The sequence below is a fragment of the Pipra filicauda genome, unplaced genomic scaffold, assembly GCF_003945595.2.
Source record: "Pipra filicauda isolate LSUMZ 115617 unplaced genomic scaffold, ASM394559v2 scaffold196_size3971931_pilon, whole genome shotgun sequence".
NCBI lineage: Eukaryota > Metazoa > Chordata > Aves > Passeriformes > Pipridae > Pipra > Pipra filicauda.
This window is the reverse complement of record NW_024104305.1, coordinates 1583341-1604081: the sequence shown is the minus strand read 5'-3', so window position 1 is coordinate 1604081 and position 20741 is coordinate 1583341. Positions and strand designations below refer to the sequence as shown.

The window sequence follows — 20741 nt, the reverse complement described above, 5'->3', positions numbered from 1 at the left end:
TAATTCACATCTTTCTTCAAGCACTCTTTATGCCTGAGATCCCAAAAACAATTCTTGTTTTTACCCTCTTTTTATGATCTTGCACTTTGTACAATTCATTTTCATCCAATTACTATTACATTGACTCCCAAGGTCATTCACTTCTAGTATGATAGTACAATTCCCTTCTGCATGGATAATTCATCTCAATAACGTATTATCAACAGATTTCAGTAGCATACTTTTCTTTTGTATGATAAGTTTATGAATGAAAGTATTAAACAATATTTGTCTATGCTGGCTTTTTGAGAATTTCACTAGAATTCCACAGTTTTCCTCTATAGTCTGTGTAAAGAAGATAGATTCACAGTATATTTGACATAACTGAATTGTTGCTCCTTTCAACATCTGAGAAACATTTGCAAAGGTTATGTGATATAAACACATGAACCTTGTGTTTATACCAATGAAGCTGATATTTATACAAAAATATCTGGAATAGAAAGATTTTAAAACTGGAAATGGGTGCATAGAAAAACAATGTAGGTTTTTTTCTATTCATTTACTTTAGTTGCACCTATGCAATATAGTATTGAATCTCTTAGTCTAAAATGGATGGTAAAATACAAACTGGCAACATAAAAATTATCTTTCATGTGGAAAATGACAAATCTGCACATCTTCTTTCTTTGAGAAGAAGAAAAAATAGTTCTCTACAACAATATAAAGCAATGCTGACACCTACAGAGAATGTATGTAAATATCAACTTAGAATTTGCATTTTCTGAGAATTCCCAGAATTATTTGGTAAAAGAACAAATGATTTAAAGGAAGCTCTTAAAACTGTTAAGAAAAAAAAATCTTTATTTTCTGCTTAGGTCTTTGGTAAATCAGATAAAACTTTGAATATAAACCATATGCTTTAAAAAGTATACAATTTACTTCTAGTTATGAACATTTCCAATTGCATAAAAATATTTTTAAACAGATTGATTCATGCAGCAGTAAAGGACCCAATAACCATGAACCAAGCCATCAGCATGATGTACACTGCTGCACAGAATCAGATTTACTGCCTCTGATGGACTGTTTGCCCTTTCCTCCCTCATTGTGACACAATAGGATTATATTAGTATTACAGGTTCGCATCTTCTCTGCTCAGCCAAACAGGCCTATAAAAACTTCTGTGTAATAGGTTGCCCATATGTGGAGCAAAGTTAAAGAAAAATCAGCCTAACATATTGAGGAGAGATTTTTGTAGAAGAGACACAGCTCTTTTACTATTTGTTCACTAATGTACTATTATGGGTTATGCAAGCTGTGATATCTACCACATTGCTGCAGAAAGGTGGACTTCTTTTTTTTCCTTAGAAGCATATAATAGGTGTTTTAAATACATAAAAGAAGTATAACTAACAATGAATTCTGCACTAGTCATTTTCTCAGAGGCAATTTATAGGCTTGACAGTATGTTGCTTAAAGTGGTGATTTAGCTAAGTGGCCAACAGATAGGAGGTACTAAACCAAGTAAAAAAAAAAAAATTGGAAAAATGGGAGATGGCAATTGCAGACTCATCTAACATTTGTGTTATCCACACTCACATTATGCAAACATCTGGGAGAATTTCAAACATCTGTGAGAATTTCAACTCTCAAAGAAAATTGTTTGAGTTCAAAATAGGTTTTGAAATCTGAACTGCTGAAGATCTTTGAACTTTTTAGTTTTGGTTCCAAGTATGATATGGACCAACTCAACTTGTAAGCAAATGGAAACTTCTAGGAAGTCTGAAAGACTAGACAGCTTGACTTTGGATTTAGTGGGTGTTGGGAAGCTACAAATCAGAAGGCAAGAAATCAAAGAAAAGCCATAATTATTTTTATATAAAAGGCTGAATAAAATCCTCTCATTCTAGGCCTCTACTGTTTCTTTGGAAATTAAAATATCACAAGATATTAATATATGTCTTTGAAAACCAGCTATGTTTCATATCCTGGAATCTTTTCATCTGATAGATAGCAGTGCTTCACCAGTCAGATTGTCAAGATCTTTCCATTGAAAAAGTGATCTATTTAGACTAGTTCATGTGTATTACAATTTCTGTTGAACAATCACAATATTAAAGTTCTTGCATATTTGTTTTTAGCATTAGGTAGAATTGTTTGCATGTTTTATTTGTAAATGGTAGAAACTAAAACAGCAGACTTGCTCCTTTCATACTGTAACAATGGCCCTAAAAGTGTGTCTACAGTATGTTTAAGTGCAGAAAGCAGTTTGATATATAACATAGTCTGTATATTCAAACTTATTCTGATGCATATATATGAATACCAAGTTGATCTTAGTTGAGGAAAATGAACCAAGTTAAGAAATACCCTTTCCTCTTTAATTGCACGTTTACATTCTCAGCTCTTAATTCATGTATGTGTTTAGAACAGAATCAATCATTGTTTTAAACTCCATTGTTCTGGTGGATCTGAGCATGATGGCAACAGCAAAAAGCTTAGCTTGCAATTTTGAATGCTGTGAGACTTAACTTCTCACTGATATTTTCCTAACACCAGTGGGCAAACAAATACTGTTTGTCGTTATTTGCAAAGGCTTAGGCCTTACATGTACATAATTAAGTAGAAGTGTAGCCGGCAATTTTATTTCTTTTTTTGGGGTGATATGTAGAAGACGGGTGCTGTCTCTTGCCTCTCCCTCCGTTGCCTTGAGAGTTTATAGCAGCTTTGTGTGTGAAGTTGCAACACAATCAGCGCATTGTTTCAAAGCGACCAAAGGCAACGCGTTATTATGTTTTTATAGTAGCTTTCAGCCAGTTAACGGGGGAAACGGAAATCCCTAGGGAGATGTTTTGCCCACGACCTGGAAACAGGGGGTGCCTGGCGGGAGCCCGCCGGCGCTGGCGGCCCCGGGCCAGAGGGCCAGAGGCGGGGGCAGGGTGGCTGCTGCCCTCTCGCCCGCCCCGGCTCTCACTAGGGGTCGCAGGATGCCAAAAAATCACAACTGGATCGGGAGGGTAGGGATGCCAGACGTCTGCACCTTACCTTCCATGCCATGGCTTTCAAGCTGGGCAAACTGTTGGGAAAACACGCAAGTGTCGAGACGATGGGGCCACGTACTGTGGGTGGCTCTGGTTGCTTGGTAAAACTCAGGTTTGGTCGGGACAGGAGGGTTGAGTCGGGGAAGAAGACCACATCTAATTATTATTAACTACATGTGTTGGGTAATCTGTAAGAAAGGCCTAATGCTGGTACAGGTGAGATTGGTTTTGTTGCAGAGCTTAACCTGGATATTAACTGGAGACTTGGTCAGGCAGTATTTTCTATACTATGTTCATTAAATACTCACTGTTTAAAATTAGTAATAAATTTTATTTATAAGTACAAGTCTCTTCTTTCACACAGAATTCTGTGAGCTGCTTCTGGTGCTTTATCACTTCTCTAACAAACTACATTATAAACTCAATTATGTCTACGCTGCCTGAAGGACTACATTAAAAATGTAGGCTACACCAACATGATTCCTTGTTAAAGTTCTGATACTAAAATATAATCACAGGTTGGGTTTCAGAAGAGAGTTTTCCCATCTAGTTTGCCATTGCTTTTTAGAGCAAGACTCAAGTGTGTTCCTATGCGTCTATTTTCCAAACAAACAAATATTCTGTTCCTGTGGTGACACTGAGGTGGGAAGTTAGAGAAAGAAACGTAACAAGTGATAACAACCATAGATCCAAATTTACTCATGGAGACAATTGGCAAACTGATCTGTTCATTAAAGTAAATGAAACTTGCATTGGAAATAGAGACTCATTACAAATACATCAAGCAACCATATTCAGAGTCAAATGAAATACGCAAATATCAAAAACTGTATTCAATAAATAGTTTTATATTTAACACCAAATGAAATAATTTCTTATAAAGATAACAATAAAAATGAACTGACAGTATCAATTTCTAAAGAGAGTTGAGTGATGAAGTAATAGCTTTCAGTGCATTTTGGTCACTAAAATATAAGAAAGATATTAAGCTATTAGAGAGCATCCAAAGGAGGGCAATGAAGATGGTGAAGGGCCTTGAGGGGAAGCCATATAAGGTGTGGCTGAGGTCACTTGGTGTGTTCAGCCTAGACAAGAGGAGACTGAGGGGAGACTTCATTGCAGTCTACAACTTCCTCATAAGGGGAAGAAGAGGGGCAGACACTGACCTCTTCTCTGTGGTGACGAGGGACAGGACCTGAGGAAATGGCCAGAAGTTGTGACAGGGGAGGTTTAGGCTGGATATTAGGAAAAGGTTCTTCACCCAGAGAGTGGTTGGGCTCCCCAGCACCAAGCTTAACAGAGTTCAAGTAGTGTTTGGATGATACTCTCAGGCACATCGTGTGACTCTTGGGGATGGTCCCGTGCAGGGCCAGGAGCTGGACTCGATGATCCTTGTCGGTCCCTTCCAACTCAGCACATTCTGTGATTCTGTGATTCATATGAGCATATAGAGAGAAGAAAACAGGTTTAGGAAGGAGCAAAAGTAGTAGTAGAAGAGTTTCTTTCAAATTGAAGACTGTTTGAATCATTTAGAAGTCACGGTCTATCACTTTAGTATAGCTTAGTCTTAAACCAGGAATATTTCCGACTGGTTTCACTACTAGCATTTTGTGCAATATTTGAGTGTTTATATTACAAATTTTTCTAGTAAAAGGATTTTGATAATATGTATTATTACATTTATCTGCAATATCTCTCCTGCAAACCACTATTCATGTCACTCACTGAAAAAGAGAATCCACACAAACACAAATTTGGCTATGATAGATGGAGCTAGGGGTTTTTTCAGATGCTGGGAATTAAGTGCACTTTTTATATGGTAAATGCAATTCTTTAACAAACAAAATGTGTGTGAGCACATATACTTAAAAAAAAAAATATCTTACCGGTTGTGGCAGTTCTACATAACACTAAACAGAAGTACAAACATACATCTTGATTCTTATGCTTCACAGTTGAAGATTCTGAGCTGTTCATATATTCAATGTTTTAAGCCTGTACTCATAAAGTAAGGGCTTCAGTGCCTAATCTGACAAGGGCATTCCTACCAGGAAACCCAAACCTAGAAGTCTGGAGAATGTATAGCAAATCTGACTCTTCAGAAAATCTATACTGCTTGTGCAGTGATACTGGACTCTGTATTAAATGCAACACAGAACTGTGCATGCGTAAGTGGTGCCTGGGACCTCTTTCACCCTTTTCTTGGAAGGATGACAATTTTATATAAATGCTGATTCCAGATCCTGGAGTTAATTTTGGAAGTGCTTTGCTCTCAGACTTTAGTTTGGGTCCTTTATATTATGAGTATGTGTGTGTACACGTATATGTGCCCACAATTGCCAATAACTATCTCTAGTTAGTTGTCTGTGACACATCCAGTATTGCAAATCATATAGCTTTGAGGTGAGGGGGTAAAAAATGAATTGTAAGAGCTTAATACTCTAATTGTGCTGAAGGAACATTGTGTTGAAATGGCTGCCAGTTAAGCTCAAATTGTAAAGCATATGTATATATGTGTAATAACTGTAAAATATGTACTATTTACAGCAAATATTGTTTGTGTCTCCACAAAACTATCACCTTTGTGAGTGAAAGAGCATTCACCTTTAAAATACAATATAATCCCTGAATTCTCCAGTCAGAGCTTATTAATTATTGCTGCATGGTACATCAGTGACTTCTTTCAAAAGAAGCTTTTGCTGGAAAGTGTTCTATTGTAGTAAAGAATTGACAACAAACACAGTACAAATAATTTTGGAGAGAGCTGGATAACATGGATGCAATTAGTTTTGCCATAGACATTTTACAACACTGAAGATTAGAAAAAGGTACTAAATAAGACACCTTAGGTATATGAGGTGGTGATTTATATTTTGGTTTGGTTTGGGGTTTTTTGTTTGTTTGTTTGTTTTTGTTGGGTTTTTTGTGGGTTTTTTGTTTGGTTTTTTTTCTGGGTTTTTTTTAGGGTTTCTTTTTGATAGCTACACCATAAAATTCAGTGGTATAATGCTATCTGTAGCTACCTGTGATAATGAAATGTAGGTTAGACAATGTTGAAAAGGGTAAAAGTTCTGTGCTGTGTAGAGAACTTATGTAAATATTACCACAAATAAAACAACACTACAGGACAATTTTTCTGTCATTGATAGGTCTTGTATCACAGTTTCATACTGCTTTCTGTAAGACAATTGCCATTCTTCCTCCTGGCTGCTGGTGATAGGCCTTATTTATTTTCAGTAATCCAGAGTTAGAAGAATACATTGTGTCTATGTAGCCCAATTAGGGCAGGGTTCCCCTATATGCTTTGATTCCTTACCTCCACTCTCAGTGTTACATGTTTTCTGTAGCAAATGCCAGAGATAAGCGATAAATTACCACGTAAACTAAACCAGAGGTTTTTCATGTGAGCAGCACATAGCTCAAAACCGTGAATCCCGTTCGGCACGGTGCTGAGCTGCTCCATCTTCTAGAACTGAATGGAAGATCAAAATGCTCAGCAGTCTCTCAAGATCAGGCTCATTAGGGGCTTTTTTCTGTCAAAAATCATCCACTGACTCCCAGCTATGTGACAGTATGCTGAATACTGGAGGGTAAGATTAACCCTCTACACCTAGTCAATCTAATAACAATCATGACTTTGAAGTCTACCAGCAACATTTGGTCACAGAAGAACAGGTCTAGGAATAGTAATATCATTGTTATAGTTTATCACACTTATATTATCATATAATTGCCAAAGAAACTATGTTCACCAGCTACCAATATCTAGAATGATGACCCTGATCAGTTCCGATGCAAGTCAAACACAAGTTTGCTGTCAGCTTTGACAAGGAGCAGCCTCTTACAAAGTTGAGGATTGAATCCTGAATGCTTTATCAACTTGTAAAAATAAACTGCAAACTCCAAAACAAATAGTTTTTAGCTGGGTTTTTTTTTGCATGTCAGACAAAAAAGTAAACCAAATAAAATCAAGTTGGCAAACATTTAGATGCCAGTTTTTCAACTGGCAGCTTCTATCTACGCTCTGAAGAACTGCAAGCTAAGCTCTGCTAAGCTCAAAGCTCATAGACTTTGTTTTTTAATTAAGAGAAGGTCAGGATGCCTCCTAATATTTGGAATGCAGCAGTTTTTAGATGAGTGAATATTTAATACGACCTCTTACACTATCCTCCTATACCTTCTAGCTTTGAACATTGCTTTAACAATTAAGCTCTTCTGGCCCTGTGTTTAAATAGCTGTCCACGGCTACTGCAAATTGATTTATTGCTTGATGAGGATCAGGGATGCTGAGCAAACACAGAACAGTTTCTAATTTTAGTTGTGCACCACTGGTTTTGTTGTTGTTGCTTGATTACTTGATTTAACATCAGTACATGTTACCAATGTAGTTTTGTTCTTCTGCAATTTTTAGAGTATTAAAAATGGAGAGGGCATAACACAAATCATGTTATAAACACAGTCTGGTTGGGTATCTAATATCAAAATTCCTTGACACTGTCTGCTGGTAGATATTGTTTAAGTTGCTTATATATCTTTCCTTAATTGTGAAAATTTGATATAACATTTTCCATGCTAGTATCTACTACAAGATGATTTTTTAAATTCTTCTTCATCAGCCTTCTTTTTAGAAAGTTAGCTTAAATTATCCAGGTATTTGAGAATGAAACTTGCAAATAGATGACTTTGATCCTAATTAAAAATCATAGCAGTATTTTTGGACGGGCTTCAGTATGGTCAGCCTGTAGGAAATGTTAAATCTTGAGCAGAATAGAAAGAAGGAGAGTATCAGTCCTTATGTCAAGGGATATATCCTTTTTTACCTTTAACACAGCCAGCCTTGAATACATGCAGTTTTAGCAGCTCTCTCACCTGTCTTACCTGCAATGATATATCACATGATAATTTTGAGCTGTGCCTTGCTTGGATCTGGAACTTAATTGAGAAGAAGCAATGATTTCAGGTGCTTAATCCACCTCAGTTGTATCTGCAGTATGGGGAGGGGAAGGTTGTCTCACTTGTATAGATGGGGAAGAAGGGCTGATCTTGCAGCACGGTGAAGTCAGCACAAAGCTCCTGAGAAAGAATTAGGAGAAATCAGCAGTGGGAATGGTGGATATATTTTGGGACAGCAAAATTTTTTGCATAAGGAAACCAGGCCTGAGAAGTAACCAAGTGAAGAGATGGATGGAGGATAGCAGACTAGTAAAAATTGCCTGAACATCAGTGTAAGGGCTGGAGCAAGGACAATTTTGTAACTGGGAAATAAGGTCAAGGAGCAAGACCAACTTTGTGGGGCACACCTGCAGTAAAAAACAGACAAGGAAGGTGGATGTCAACATAACTAAAAGTTATATTGGGTAAGAAGACATAAGAGAAAGATCAACTAGATAAAGGGAATGAAAACAAAACAACAACAACAAAAAGAACCCTGCATAGCTGAAGATGAATCTGAGAGTGAGAAATCCCAGAACAAAATTAAAGAAAAGTGCAATTAGGGCAGCTGGAACTGGGATACAAATCAAACACTACCATTAACTGGATAAGAAAAATAAAAGTGGGATGAACAGCCAAGACTGAAGACAGAATGAAGACAGGCTTGAAACAAAAAGCCAAGATAAGGCAAAGCATGGACATGGGAAGCAAACAGATGGGAGTTTGCTATTTAAAAAACACCCTCTCCCAGAGTTTGGAAGGGATCCCAAGATTCCCTCTTCTGCCAGTAATAACCATGAAATCCAGTGGTGAAGACAGACACGTCTTTTCAAATGGTGGGCCAAACGCAGCACTACCTATTCATGTTAACAGGTACTGTGTTGAGGAGCCGAAGATTCAAAACAGTGGAAGAATTATGTGAATATTGTTAAAGATGAGGCTGTTGCTGGCAGAAGCCTGGTCATCTTTATTCTAGAAAGTGAAGGAAGCATTAAAGAAAAAGAATTATGGGAAGAGAAGCAGTGTCCAAAATCTCGAGAGAGCTAAACAGTCCAAAATTTGTGTCTTAGTCCTTGCCTTTGCCAGCACGTTCCTTGATAAAGCTGGTTCAAGGCTTTCAAACTGCACTTCTTGCTAAATATTTGCTTCTCATTTTCAGATGCCTGAAAACTCCAGGGTTTGATTAGAGGTAGTTAGATAGTCAGTGAGTGATATTACTGCAACTGAAAGCAGTGGGAACAAGGCCTTGAAGAAATAAGCTTTTCTACAGTGCCAAGTCCTGACAGGTCTATAAGATATCAAACTAGGCAATCTATAACTGTTTTCCAAATGTAATATTCATATCCTGTCAAAATATCCCCTCATCTGAGGGGTGTATTATGAAACTAAAATAGTTAATATTTTTGAAGCCCATAAATACTGTAGCAACAAGCTCCATAAAATGCCCATGAGGAAGTTAATAACTGTATTCAGAGTACAATCTGAATAAATGTGTAATGAATAAAGCATGGGGCATACTTTCAAAAATAAAGCAGAAAACATAACATTGAAAGCTTTTTGTTAATTAAGCAGAGAGATCTGTAGAAAAAATTGTATGCAAACGTGCAATGAACAACTTTCATAATACATGAGTACATGTGGGAGAGAAGGGAGAAATAAGGTTTCTTAGGTGAGCTCACTGTTGTTAAGATCATGAGTGCTTGATTTTTAACTTCAAAATTTTAATTTTAATTTATATAATTTATATTATTTAATTTATATAATTTACTCAGTATACCTTTATGATTAAATATATGTATGCTTGTTACTGTAAACAGTTTATTTGCTACAATGCGCTTTTAGCATCAGTATTTCCCTACAGAATAACCGTTTGGAGAATGGGAAAATGCTTAAACATAACTTCAGCTGTTTCAGAAGTGCTCTAGGTACCTCAGAGACAGAGAATGTGGTTATCAGGAGATAAAGCACGAAGGTAACCAGCTCCCACAGAACTTCTCTGTTTTAGCCTCCTGAAAAATCCCACGAGTCCTTGTCCCAAGGAGCTGACCCACCATGGTCTTCAGCCTTCAAAGCCTTAGGCATGTGCTGAGCTTGATGTTTGTGAATAAGCCCATTGTGTCCACCCACCTAAAACTCCACACTAGATGGAGGCCTAACCAGGAGACAGATAGCCAAAGAATGAGGAGGAGGTGTGAACAATGATATTTCAGATGTATTTTTTTTAGTTCTGTGATTGTGTTTGTCTTTTGTACATACTTGTCCTTTTTTAAAAACATTTTTTAGTTTGATTGGGTGTTTTTTGGTTTGGTGGGGTTTTGTTTGTTTGGTTTTGGGTTTGGTTTTTTTTGGGGGGGGGCTGTATTTTTTGCAAGTATGTGTAGGAAGAGCTGGAAAGCCTCCTGCTTTCTGGATTAAAAAAACCCCAAAAACAAACAAAGAACCCAAACCACCACCACCACTTTTAATGTAAATGCATTCACCATTATCTGTGTCCCTGTAATATATCCACAAATCAGGAAATTTAAAGGGAAAGGGAAAATGCTTGGAGCTTTGTTGTTGCTGTTGTTGTGTTCCTTTGGTTGGTTTCCTTCCAGCTTAAGCATTCTGTCTTCCTGGCTATGTGTTCGTTTCTTTGGAAACGGCTGTAGGATGGATTTTTGATTGACTGTGTTGTCAGATGGATTATCAGAGTTGTGAGCTTTTTGGAATGGTAGACATGAATGTGTGATAAGAAAAAAATATTTTGTACTTAAAATGTTTCAAAATTTTGCATCATGAAAGAAGTTAGGTTGAATAATTAAGAGGTTAATTAGGGAAAAAGATGGGGTTTTTAATGTGAAACAGTTTGGTTACTAGGAAAAAAATTCTCTTAATATGAGGAAAGCTTTTTACTAATGTGACTGATGGGAATATTAATACCTAAGCAATGTAGAATAGTTTCTGCAGAGCTGCAATGCTTATTTTAAACAGTAATTCTAATGTGTAGTTGCTCTGGATTACAAGCAGAAAACAGCTTTTACCCTGACCTATACACACATTTATTTGTTACAGCACTTACGTGCCCAGATTTCTGCATGACTCCCATCTAACATTTCTGAATTTGTTTCCTGTCTTAGTCAGGGCTCTGCATGGCCAGCTGTCTTCAAGACTGTGAGCACTTGCTGCTGCTCTGCCAGTGTTGATGATGCTGAGGTCGGGGGCAGATTGAGGCTGGGAGTGACGTCAGTGCCTACCTTGCTGGGAGAGTTAATCTCCTGCTGGAGAGGCTATAATAATCTCCTCACTTGGGAGACTGGCATGTTGAGGGTTGTATGTTGTACATTCCTCTACTAGGGCTGTAAAGCAATCAGCAAAGTCAGTGTTTCTAAGGCTCTATTGACAAACATGTGCTTGCTAGGCAGAGATTGTTTCTTTTTGGGATAGGGGTGCATAGGCACACGAAAGAAAATTAACTTTTTAAAGGTGTGCACGTATGAAACAAGACCAAGTAAAATAACAAAACTGGGTTACGGAGATCCACTATGTCAAATGAGCATGTAATTTATAAAACTGCAAGGTAAACTGTCTCCTTGGTGGACATTAAAAAATAACAGAAACTAGATTTCAGATTGGATCAGACTGGTTTCTTTACCAAAACACAGCCCACTAAACCGTGACAGTATGCAAGCATATGTAGTCATCAGCTCCGACACTGCTCTGATGAATTGACAAGGAAGGATCTCTGATAACTTCCTTGGAGTCAGTTCCAAGTGTCTGAGGTGGCTGGTTACAGGAAGTACATTGAGGAAGAGGAGAAACGAGCAGACCACAAGTTTCTCAGGCTTTTCTGTCATCTGGTGTATGGTGCTTTTTGTGGGCCTTATGACACCCAACAAACTGAACTGCCGGGACAGAGAAGAGTGATTCCTTAGTGAAGGCTGCACCTTTTCAGTGGCAGCTACTCATTCCTTGGCTTTCAACTTTGAAGCAACAAGACTAGGTTAGGAGTAACATGAACACAACGTGGATGCCAAAAATGCAAGGAAGCACAACATATGGATGCTTCAAAGACAGTGATGCTACCCGGTGTCAGACTCCTTAATATGCTCTATTATTAAACTGTTATTAGCTCTGCCTTAACTGACCTTTCCAGTTTTAATGGTATGACCCGCCGAGAGTGCCTATCTATAGCAACACTAACCCTTCATTCGCAGAACGGCAGGGGCAGATGCACCGTCTCCGGGCAGGCAGTACCTTTTGTCATTTGAAAAGAGGCTTTGCGCCTTGCTCTCCCCACACCTCCTTCCCCCCCGCCCCCCAGTCCCCCAACGCCTTCCCCCATGCCCCCCGTTTTTGGGAGCAGCTAGATCTTGATAGCGGCGATAGAAAGTTGTGCCCAGTCCCTGGATAGCTGCGAGAGCAGGCTGTGCCTACCCGGAGTTTGCATAACTGCTTTCGCCGTGCCCCTCCCGCCCCCGCGGCACCTGGGGCGGTCCGCGCCCGCGGAGCCAAGGGGCGCGCCGCCGGCTTTGCCTGCCTTCTTGGCACAGGCAGGAGAAGGGACTATCTCCGGATTTCCACCCCTGCCACAGAGGGAAGGTTACCGGGAAGTGCTGCGAAGAGAGCGAGCCTGTGCGGGCTCGGAAGTGAGAGAAAGACGCAGTCACTTCTCCGCGGCAGCCCTTTCAAAAGTCCGTGTTAAATGTGACACCCCGGCGAAATGGCAGCAGAAGAAACTCCCCTCTACCCACCCCTCGTCGTCCCCCCCGCCCTTTTCCATGGAAACTCGTAAAAGGAGGAGGAGTAGAGTTTGCTACGGAAAAGTCTCACCTTGGTCTGAAACAGTTTCAGGCGTTTCTGCAGGATCGGAGCTGCCCTTCTCGGGGGAGGGGAGGAGGCAGGCAGGGAGATCTCTAACTACCTATATACATTCCCCCCCCCCTCCCGCTTGATCTTGTTTTATTCGAGCAGCACGTATCTCCACCCCTCCTCCCCCTCCCTCTCCAGGTTGATCGGCTGAAATGAGGCTTTGCGCGCTTATCCCTTCTCGGGCTTTAAAACAAAACCCGGCCCCGCGCAGCCGGCGGCGGCTCGGGGCGTCTCGGCTCTGAAGCGCGGCTGGGCCGGGCGAGGCGAGGCAGGACACCGCGGAGCGGGGCGAAGGCTCCCGCGGAAACTTCGCTTGGAAAATAAACCTCCACCACTCTCCTGGAGATCCACGTGAGAGCAGGAAAACGCGACTGCAAGATCTCCGCGCTGCTGCTGCATGCTACGATTTTACTTTTTGTTTGCATTGATTGTTTTTTTCTGTTTGTTTGTTTATTCTTACTTTCATTTTGGAACCGGTTCCCGGTTGCTTGGCTGAACTTCTGGAGACCAGTGGACCTTTTATATTGCCTTCCTCTGTTTTAAACAAACTGTGGGCGCTTAAACTTTTCTCTTTCCCCCTCCCCCTCGCTCCTTAACCCCCACCCTTCAGCTCATGGGGCTAACACTGCAAAGCAGCCGCAGCAGAGGGGGAAATACACAGACACTGATTTATTTTTCCGTCTCCTAAATTGTAGTTAATTCTACTCAACACCCATTCTCTCGCTCTTTTTTGGCTGTCGGGTGTCGATCTGTGCATTGTTTTATCTGATCTCGATCCTTTTGTTGTTGTTGTTTAAATGCCATGCACTACTTATCTAGAGAGAAAACTATATGGAGATAGAGGCGTATAGTGAATGCGCGTGTTTCCATAAGACACACTATCAAGGGAGCAGATCAGAAGCAGCCCGGATCCTGACCCTGACTGTATGAATAAGTAAGCAGGATGCTGACGACTGTGTGTTAGTTGCCTGTAAGGTTTTCGTAAGTTAAAGGGGGACGGAGGAGGGGGGACAGACCAGAGACAGAGCTTAGAGTGTTTGTGCAGAGGGGGGCGAAGCTCTGACACTTTGCTCACTCCAGCATAGCTGCTGCCTCCCATCACTAGAGCTCCGCGGTTTGCTGTAGTGCACCCTCCCTCCCCCACCCCGCCTGCTCCCTTTTCTTTCCTTCCTTTTTTCTTTCTTTCTTTTTCTTTTCCCCTCTCCCCGTGGTAGTTTGCTGATGTGCAGCCCGGATCCATCTTCTGGTAGCATCAGCGGGACCGGGGTTGGCGGCGCGGCGGGCGGCGGGCGCGCAGCAGGGCGCGGGCCGGGCGCGGAACGGGACGCGGGCAGCAGCCGCCGCCGCCGCCTTCTCCACGGGAAGTTTGGCTGGGGTTTGACAGAGGCGAGGGGACGCCCTGACAGACAGGATCTCCCAGCCTGAGTCCACCCCCTGCGCCCACCCACACACCCGGAGACTTTTCCCTGACGAGAGGGCAGGAGGGGCACCGACGCTCATGCTCCTCACTCTGTGTCGCACCCGTCTGATTGGGGCTACCTAGAGGGCACCGTCTCTCGGAAGAGCCCCCAGGTGGAGAACGAAAAAAAAAAAAACCCAACCCCTCCACAAAACTTGTGGTTCCTCCATCCCTTACCCTCCTTTCCCAAGCCGGCATGGACAGCCGAACCGGCCGCCTAGTTCACCCGCGCCCTGCCCACCACCTCTTCGCCCGAGGGAGGATGAAGATGCTTTGCTGGAGGATGGCACTGTGGTTGGCCGGGTGGACTGTCTGCGGGAAGCCTTCCTGCTGCTCTGGCCTTGATTATGACTACACTTACGATTTCACTGAAGAGGATAAAGCCGAGGCGATAGATTATAAGGATCCTTGCAAAGCTGGTAAGTGACTTCCACGTCTAATGCAGCTCCCCGCCCCCTCCCCAGATGGTGACTTTGTCTAGGCTTTATTTACGGCGGGGGTGGGTGAAGGGGGAGTCCCGGTCTCACCTGCTCCCTCCCAGGGCAGCTGCGGCGAACGCAGCTGGAGCCCGACGTCCAGCTCCCTCACCTGGGGAAGTACCTAAGACCTGCTTTTCCGGGACTTCTCACTTCCCTACCGCTTGCGGCTGGGGTGCGAGAGGGGCGCGGCGGCGGGCAGGGCAGGGCAGGGCAGGGCAGGGCAGGGCAGGGCAGGGCCGTCCGCCACCGCTCCGCGGGCCCGGAGGCGTCGAGGCGGCCGCGGAGCCCTCGGGCCACGCCGCCGCCGGAGCCGCGGAAGTTGCAGAGAGCATTGCGGCGGGGCTTAAAGGTTTCGAGGCGGGACCATGCCCCGCAGCACCAGCCGGGAGCACGGAGCTGCCGGGTCGGGCTCCACCTGAGGCTGGCGGCTTCTCTCGGGGCCCTGCCCGCCCCCGCGGCGGGAGTGGTTGCCACCTCCGTTTCCTTCTCGCCTTCTTCCATCTCAACCTGTCTCCCCCCCGGCCTGGCACCCCTTCCCATGGGCCGGGGCGGACCCGGGGCGGGCCCTAGGCGCCGGCCGCCTTCTGGATATGGATATGATAAGTGAGGATCCCGAGCGGTAGGGGATGCGGGGGGGATGATAACTGTTTGCTGGTGTTTCAGCTGTGCAAGCCTACGCGTCCTTCTCTTATAACCCGACTAGGAGGTGCTGCGGTTTGGTGTTTCACAGCGTGTGCGGTGGGGCTGCTGCGGTGCTGCGTGCTCTGTGCCTGACCCAACCACTCCTAAACTGTGAGGGAAGAGCTGAGTTACAGCCTATTATCACTTTGCAGAGCAATTGAGTGGTTTTCTAGAACGTTTATTTTACTGATTTAGGACTGCAGCCTCCTTAACGCCAGGTACAATTATTTACCCGTTAAAGTTATCAGTAACAAGAACTGACCTCAGGAACCGGGTTCACTGGTATTTCAGTAGAGAAGTGCATCTCGGTGATTCCTCCCCCCCATGTGTTATCAGCGACAGTGGTGGTCCATTCCCTACTGCTCTATTGTTAAACAAGCGCTCGAGTTTTCTAGCAGCCTCCTTTGCCTTAATTAGTTATTTTATATTCTGAAAATTAGTTCAGCCAAAGGTTGTATTCGCTATGTCTGTGTGGTTTTCTTTAATTTATTGAAGAGAATTTGGTGTATATATATGCTAAATATGCAGACACTGCGTTTTTCTAATCACAAAAATACTTTGTTCCTAAGTGCGAATTGTTAGGTCTTCCTTGCTTACAACTGAGGAATGTTCAAGTTCAAAAAGAAGAGAAGCAAACAAAACATTATTTTTTTCTCAATTAGCACATGCTACAAAAAAATATAAGTAACTGGTCATAGTTAACTTGACTCTTCTGATCTGTAGTTATTTAAGGAAATTCATATGAATCAAGCAAAAAATGTGTATTCACTCTGTTTGCTGTGCTATTTTTTTAGTACTTCTTGTTTCATAGTGGGAATAATTAGCAATTATAATTCATGATACTAAGTGTTTTGAGGTTATGCATGGGAAAAAGACAACAGTAGAAGACTGCAATTTGATCATCATTGCCAGTTCTCTGCCATCATTTTGTTTTGATTGGAGAAGCATTTGTTTGGAAAATTTTGCCCATTGAAACATTTCATGGAAGTTCTTGCTGCCGTTGCTTCTTCACAAAGTATATGACGCTTAGATAGTACTACAGGGATGAAAGACAGGTAGGTGCGTGGGGAGTTAGCTGTGTGTAGTTCTTGTTAGTCTTAAAAACAATCATTTTGAGGTTTTCTATTCAATTTGTTTGTGTATGGTAGTTCTTCAGAAATGAAAGCGCACATCACTGCTGCACACTGGGTTTGTACCATGTACCCATCATTTTTAATAAAAAATTGAAAGTTCTATATATCAGCGAAACTGATCCTCCACCAGTATTTCCCAATGTAATTTTCCTGCAAAACCTTCCTTAAAGGCTCTATTAATCTTAGTCTGTAAAGTACTGATACCTGATCAAAGATGATGGGAACAGAGAGTGCTCAGCCTCTTTAGCAGCATAGCCGAAATGTGTGTTCTCCCTAGATCAGGTCTTATCGTCTGGGGTGGATTTTGGACTTCCATGAGTAAACTTACTGATATCTGCCATTAGGATGGTTTCCACAGTGAAGCCCTAAAGAAGGACAAAGCCAGGCTTCACACTCAGGGTGTGAGTTATTCACACTCAAATTTGTGTGGTCACTTTATGTGCGAGATAACAGGATAAAATAAGATAATCCTTGCTGAGATTGTGTTCAGGGTATGCAAGCTTTGTATCTTAGATATAATTAACACCTGCTTTTACTGCATCTTGAGGGCTTTCAGCTGAGGCTGTACAAGTGCTCTTTTTTTTTTTTTTTTTTTTTTTTTTTTTTAACTGTTCAGGCTGGTAACAGTTAGGTCCCAGATAGAAGTGAATTTCTGCAACTTAGCAAAATGGGGAAGGCCTAAGGTCATTCATGGTTTTACCTAGTTACGTACTTCAAAAACTGCAGTGATACCCATGCAGATTTTTCAGACATGCTAGAATAATTTGACCTACTCCCAAATATACTGATGTGAGATGGATTCACCTGTATTTTTGAAGTTATTTGCATTCAATTTTTCTCCAGTGAGTAGTGTTTGTGGCTTAGTTTTTATTTCATAAGCTGCATGAGAAAATATTTGTAATCTTGTGACAGAAAGCACTGCACATGAGGCATCAGATCTATAGCTGGATAACATTATAATTCTATAGCTCTTTTTAGATAGAGTCCTAACTCTGTTGAATAAGTGTTCTTTTGGTAGGTCTCTTTTCCTGTTTTGTGCAAGTGATGGAGAAATTTACCAGAAACAGAATGTGACAGCCTCTGAGGTGTTATTTATGGATATTCTGTGAGATTCTTTATGGGTACTATGTGTGTATTTTAACATTTTTTATAAGGAAGGGATCATTTTAGTGAATGTGCCTAGACTCACACTGTTCCTTCAACTTAAAATTCCCAGAAGCAGCACAGTACAGGATGCTATAGAAGCTGAAAAGTTAATTTTCTTACAGTATTTCCAGCTTTGTGAAAAATCCAGAGATAGCAGGTGTCTGTCGGATGCCCAGTAGGATTAGGAATTGTTTCTGGAACTGATGTTTCCATTTGTATCTAAAACAGGAGCTATTTTATGCAACAACCCCAAAGTGCTGTCTTGGCTGTGCACATCGAGATCCCTGGAGTAAGGGCTTTGGGGAAAAGAAGAGGCTGGAGAAGTGCTGGGATAGTGTTGAGGAGAAGAGTGTTGGAAGGAAGCTGTTGACATTGTGTGGAAGAACTTGATGAACTGTGTGGTTTCCCGTGTATTTGTCTGTAGACCTTTAACCTATGTGTGAATTTTGGGTCACACTACATCTCCTTATAAAAAGTATCCTGGCATGCTGTAACAGCGGGATGTGATGTAACACAGTTTCTGTGCTTCTGATGTCTCGGATATTTCCTTGTGTCTCTCTGCAGGATATTGCCCTTGGTGTTTACCATTTGAAGTTCAAGTGTAAGTCATTCTTAGTTCATCTTCAAGATCTAATTTGCCAGAAGATGTGAAACTGGGAATGCTAGAATACTCTAAGGAACCCAAGGACATAGATCAGCAGTTGTATAAATCAGATATTGCTCCAAAGAATAATGCTGAGTTAGATTTCAATGGGCACTGTCAAACTTTTCAGTTTGCAGCATGCACCTACATCTGTCTGCAGATTCCTGAAGTTTTTCCTTTTCTTCCATTCTTGCCACGGTTTTTGATGTATTCAGGATATCTGTTGAGAGAGACAGAGTGAGATGGGTAGGAAGAGAATTTCCTCTTGTTCATAGCCTGCATTTAGTTGATAATCAAGGTTTTTTGAAGGCTGTTTATTTGTTTGAGTTTTTGTATATTTTGTTTTGTTTTCGCAACAACTTTGTTTTCCTAAAACAAAACAAGCAAACAAAAAAGAGAGAGTGTACTCTGGTGTGATCTTGCAATTAAAATACTGTGAACTGTGGGAGATTAGGCAACAAGTCTTAGCTTTGTTGCATGGCCACATCACTGAGGTCTGTTTCAGCTTCTGGACAGCTGGCTGTCCTCAGGTAGGTCTCTTCTAGCATTTCTTCTATGAGGTATTCCACTTCCTAAAACAAAAGATTTAGGAAATAGACTTGATTTTCAATTCCTTGGGCTATTATTTTTTGCTTTTGTAAGCCTTGTGGTTTTTTTGCACCAGAAATTCTGTCTGGGGAAAATGCTCTCAGGGAAAACTTCACTGAAACTTTTCATTTAGTTAGTTTGGATGACTTTCCTTCCTCCCCCCTGCCCCCCAAACAGTTAATTGAGGCTTTTTTCCTTTCGAATGATGCTTTTAGGTTTTTTTTTTCCCAGTGAAGCTAGATAAAAATGTCAGAAAAAGAATATTGAAGACAAGCAATTAAATTTAAAGCTTCATAAGTTTAAATTTGGTAACATGCAGTTATTTGACCAAGAACAAATTCTGTGTGTATGTCTGCCTGCTTGAGAATTAGAGAAAGTTAAGACAGGCGGTCTTCATTTTGTTCATTTCTCCCTCCTATGGAATCTAAGGAACTCATTTGGTTACTTTGCAACTTTATAAATAATAATAATAAAAAAGTTTAGGTTGTCCATAGAAGGATATTAGTGTTTCCCACATCACTGAAGTGTGAAGCCTAGGAATGTATTTTATTTGTGAAGTAGCTGAACATGAAAAATTGATGGTAAATATTAAGTATATTTATAAGTAAATATTAAGTATAATTATGCAGTGTAATCTGTAACTATTGTTTACTGATATTGTAGCAGCAGCCTTCTATACTGCTACAGTGGGTTTTTTTTAGTTTCCCTCCTGTGTTCTGGGACATGTGTGTTCAGTTGTAAGCATGCTAATTGTGCAGTCTGATAATAAGAAAATTCTTTAAGCCTCTGATTATATGTTTTGAATCGGTTGCATGATTTAGATAATTGAGATCTTTTATCTTTATAGTTCAGTCATGAAATAGATTCTTAAAGATATATTGAGCATTTTGCACTAATATAGAGGTTATGCTGCTAATATCACTTGCCAGATTGACAGAACTGTGACTGTTCATGTAGTAAACACGTAGTGTAGGCAGCTGAAACAGAAACAAGCTTTTCTGAATAGTCTATCCCAACTGGTTTCCATCCTGTTATGAATAATCTTATAGGGTAAACCAGACTACGCAAAAATTTACCTTTTAAATATTTGTTTCCAGAATTCTTCACCATTGCTTTATCTGTGATGTCCTTTAATGTGGTATCTCAATAACTTTGAAAGAGATTTGTGGGAACGTAAAGTTCTTTTTCTCCTCAGCTTCATTGAAAAGATTAATTCAATATGAAACTCTGGGAAAACTACATTAAATGAATATATTTTATATTCTAATTTTGTGGTTATCCTCCCACACCAAAAGCTCAATTTCATGTCCAGACCACTTTTCATAGGGATTTGTGTCTGAATATATTTCCAAAGTGTCAAATGAGTGACCTGCAAAGAGCAGTATTACATCACTGCAAACCAAATCTAATTGACAAATCTAATTGAGTTTGGAATCAGGTCCCCCAGGCAAACTCAGAAACATTCACCATACCTGGACGTCTGCCTTATGTCATTCTTGTTGCCTCTCTGAACAACAGGGTTGATAGGCTTATGACACAATTTCATTCACTTCTTTTTGGAGAGAAAGTCATGTCTGTGGTGCATGGTAATGACGGAATGTCTGTAAAATGGAAAAGCTGTAAAACTGAAGAGTCAACTTCTGCTTTTCACAAGCACAGGGGACCTTGTGGAGGAAAAGTTTTTTTGTTTTTTTTTTCCTTCCTGGATGCATTATAGTACTCTAAATTTGATAATGGTGAATAAACTAAAAAAGGGGAGAAATCTCTAGTCTTTGTTTAGACAAGATGTATTTATCCTTAAACTGAAAT

General features: G+C 41.0%; 1 protein-coding gene across 1 annotated transcript in view; it reads left to right on the top strand.

Moving 5' to 3' along the window:
• Nucleotides 1–12859: 12859 nt before the first annotated feature.
• The window catches only part of TLL1 (tolloid like 1), a 137816-nt gene continuing 129934 nt past the window's right edge, over nt 12860–20741 (top strand). Inside the window, exon 1 of the mRNA XM_039380489.1 lies at nt 12860–14681. Coding sequence (XP_039236423.1) covers nt 14459–14681 — 223 coding nt within the window. The 5' untranslated portion in view covers nt 12860–14458. The remainder of the gene's footprint in view (nt 14682–20741) is intronic.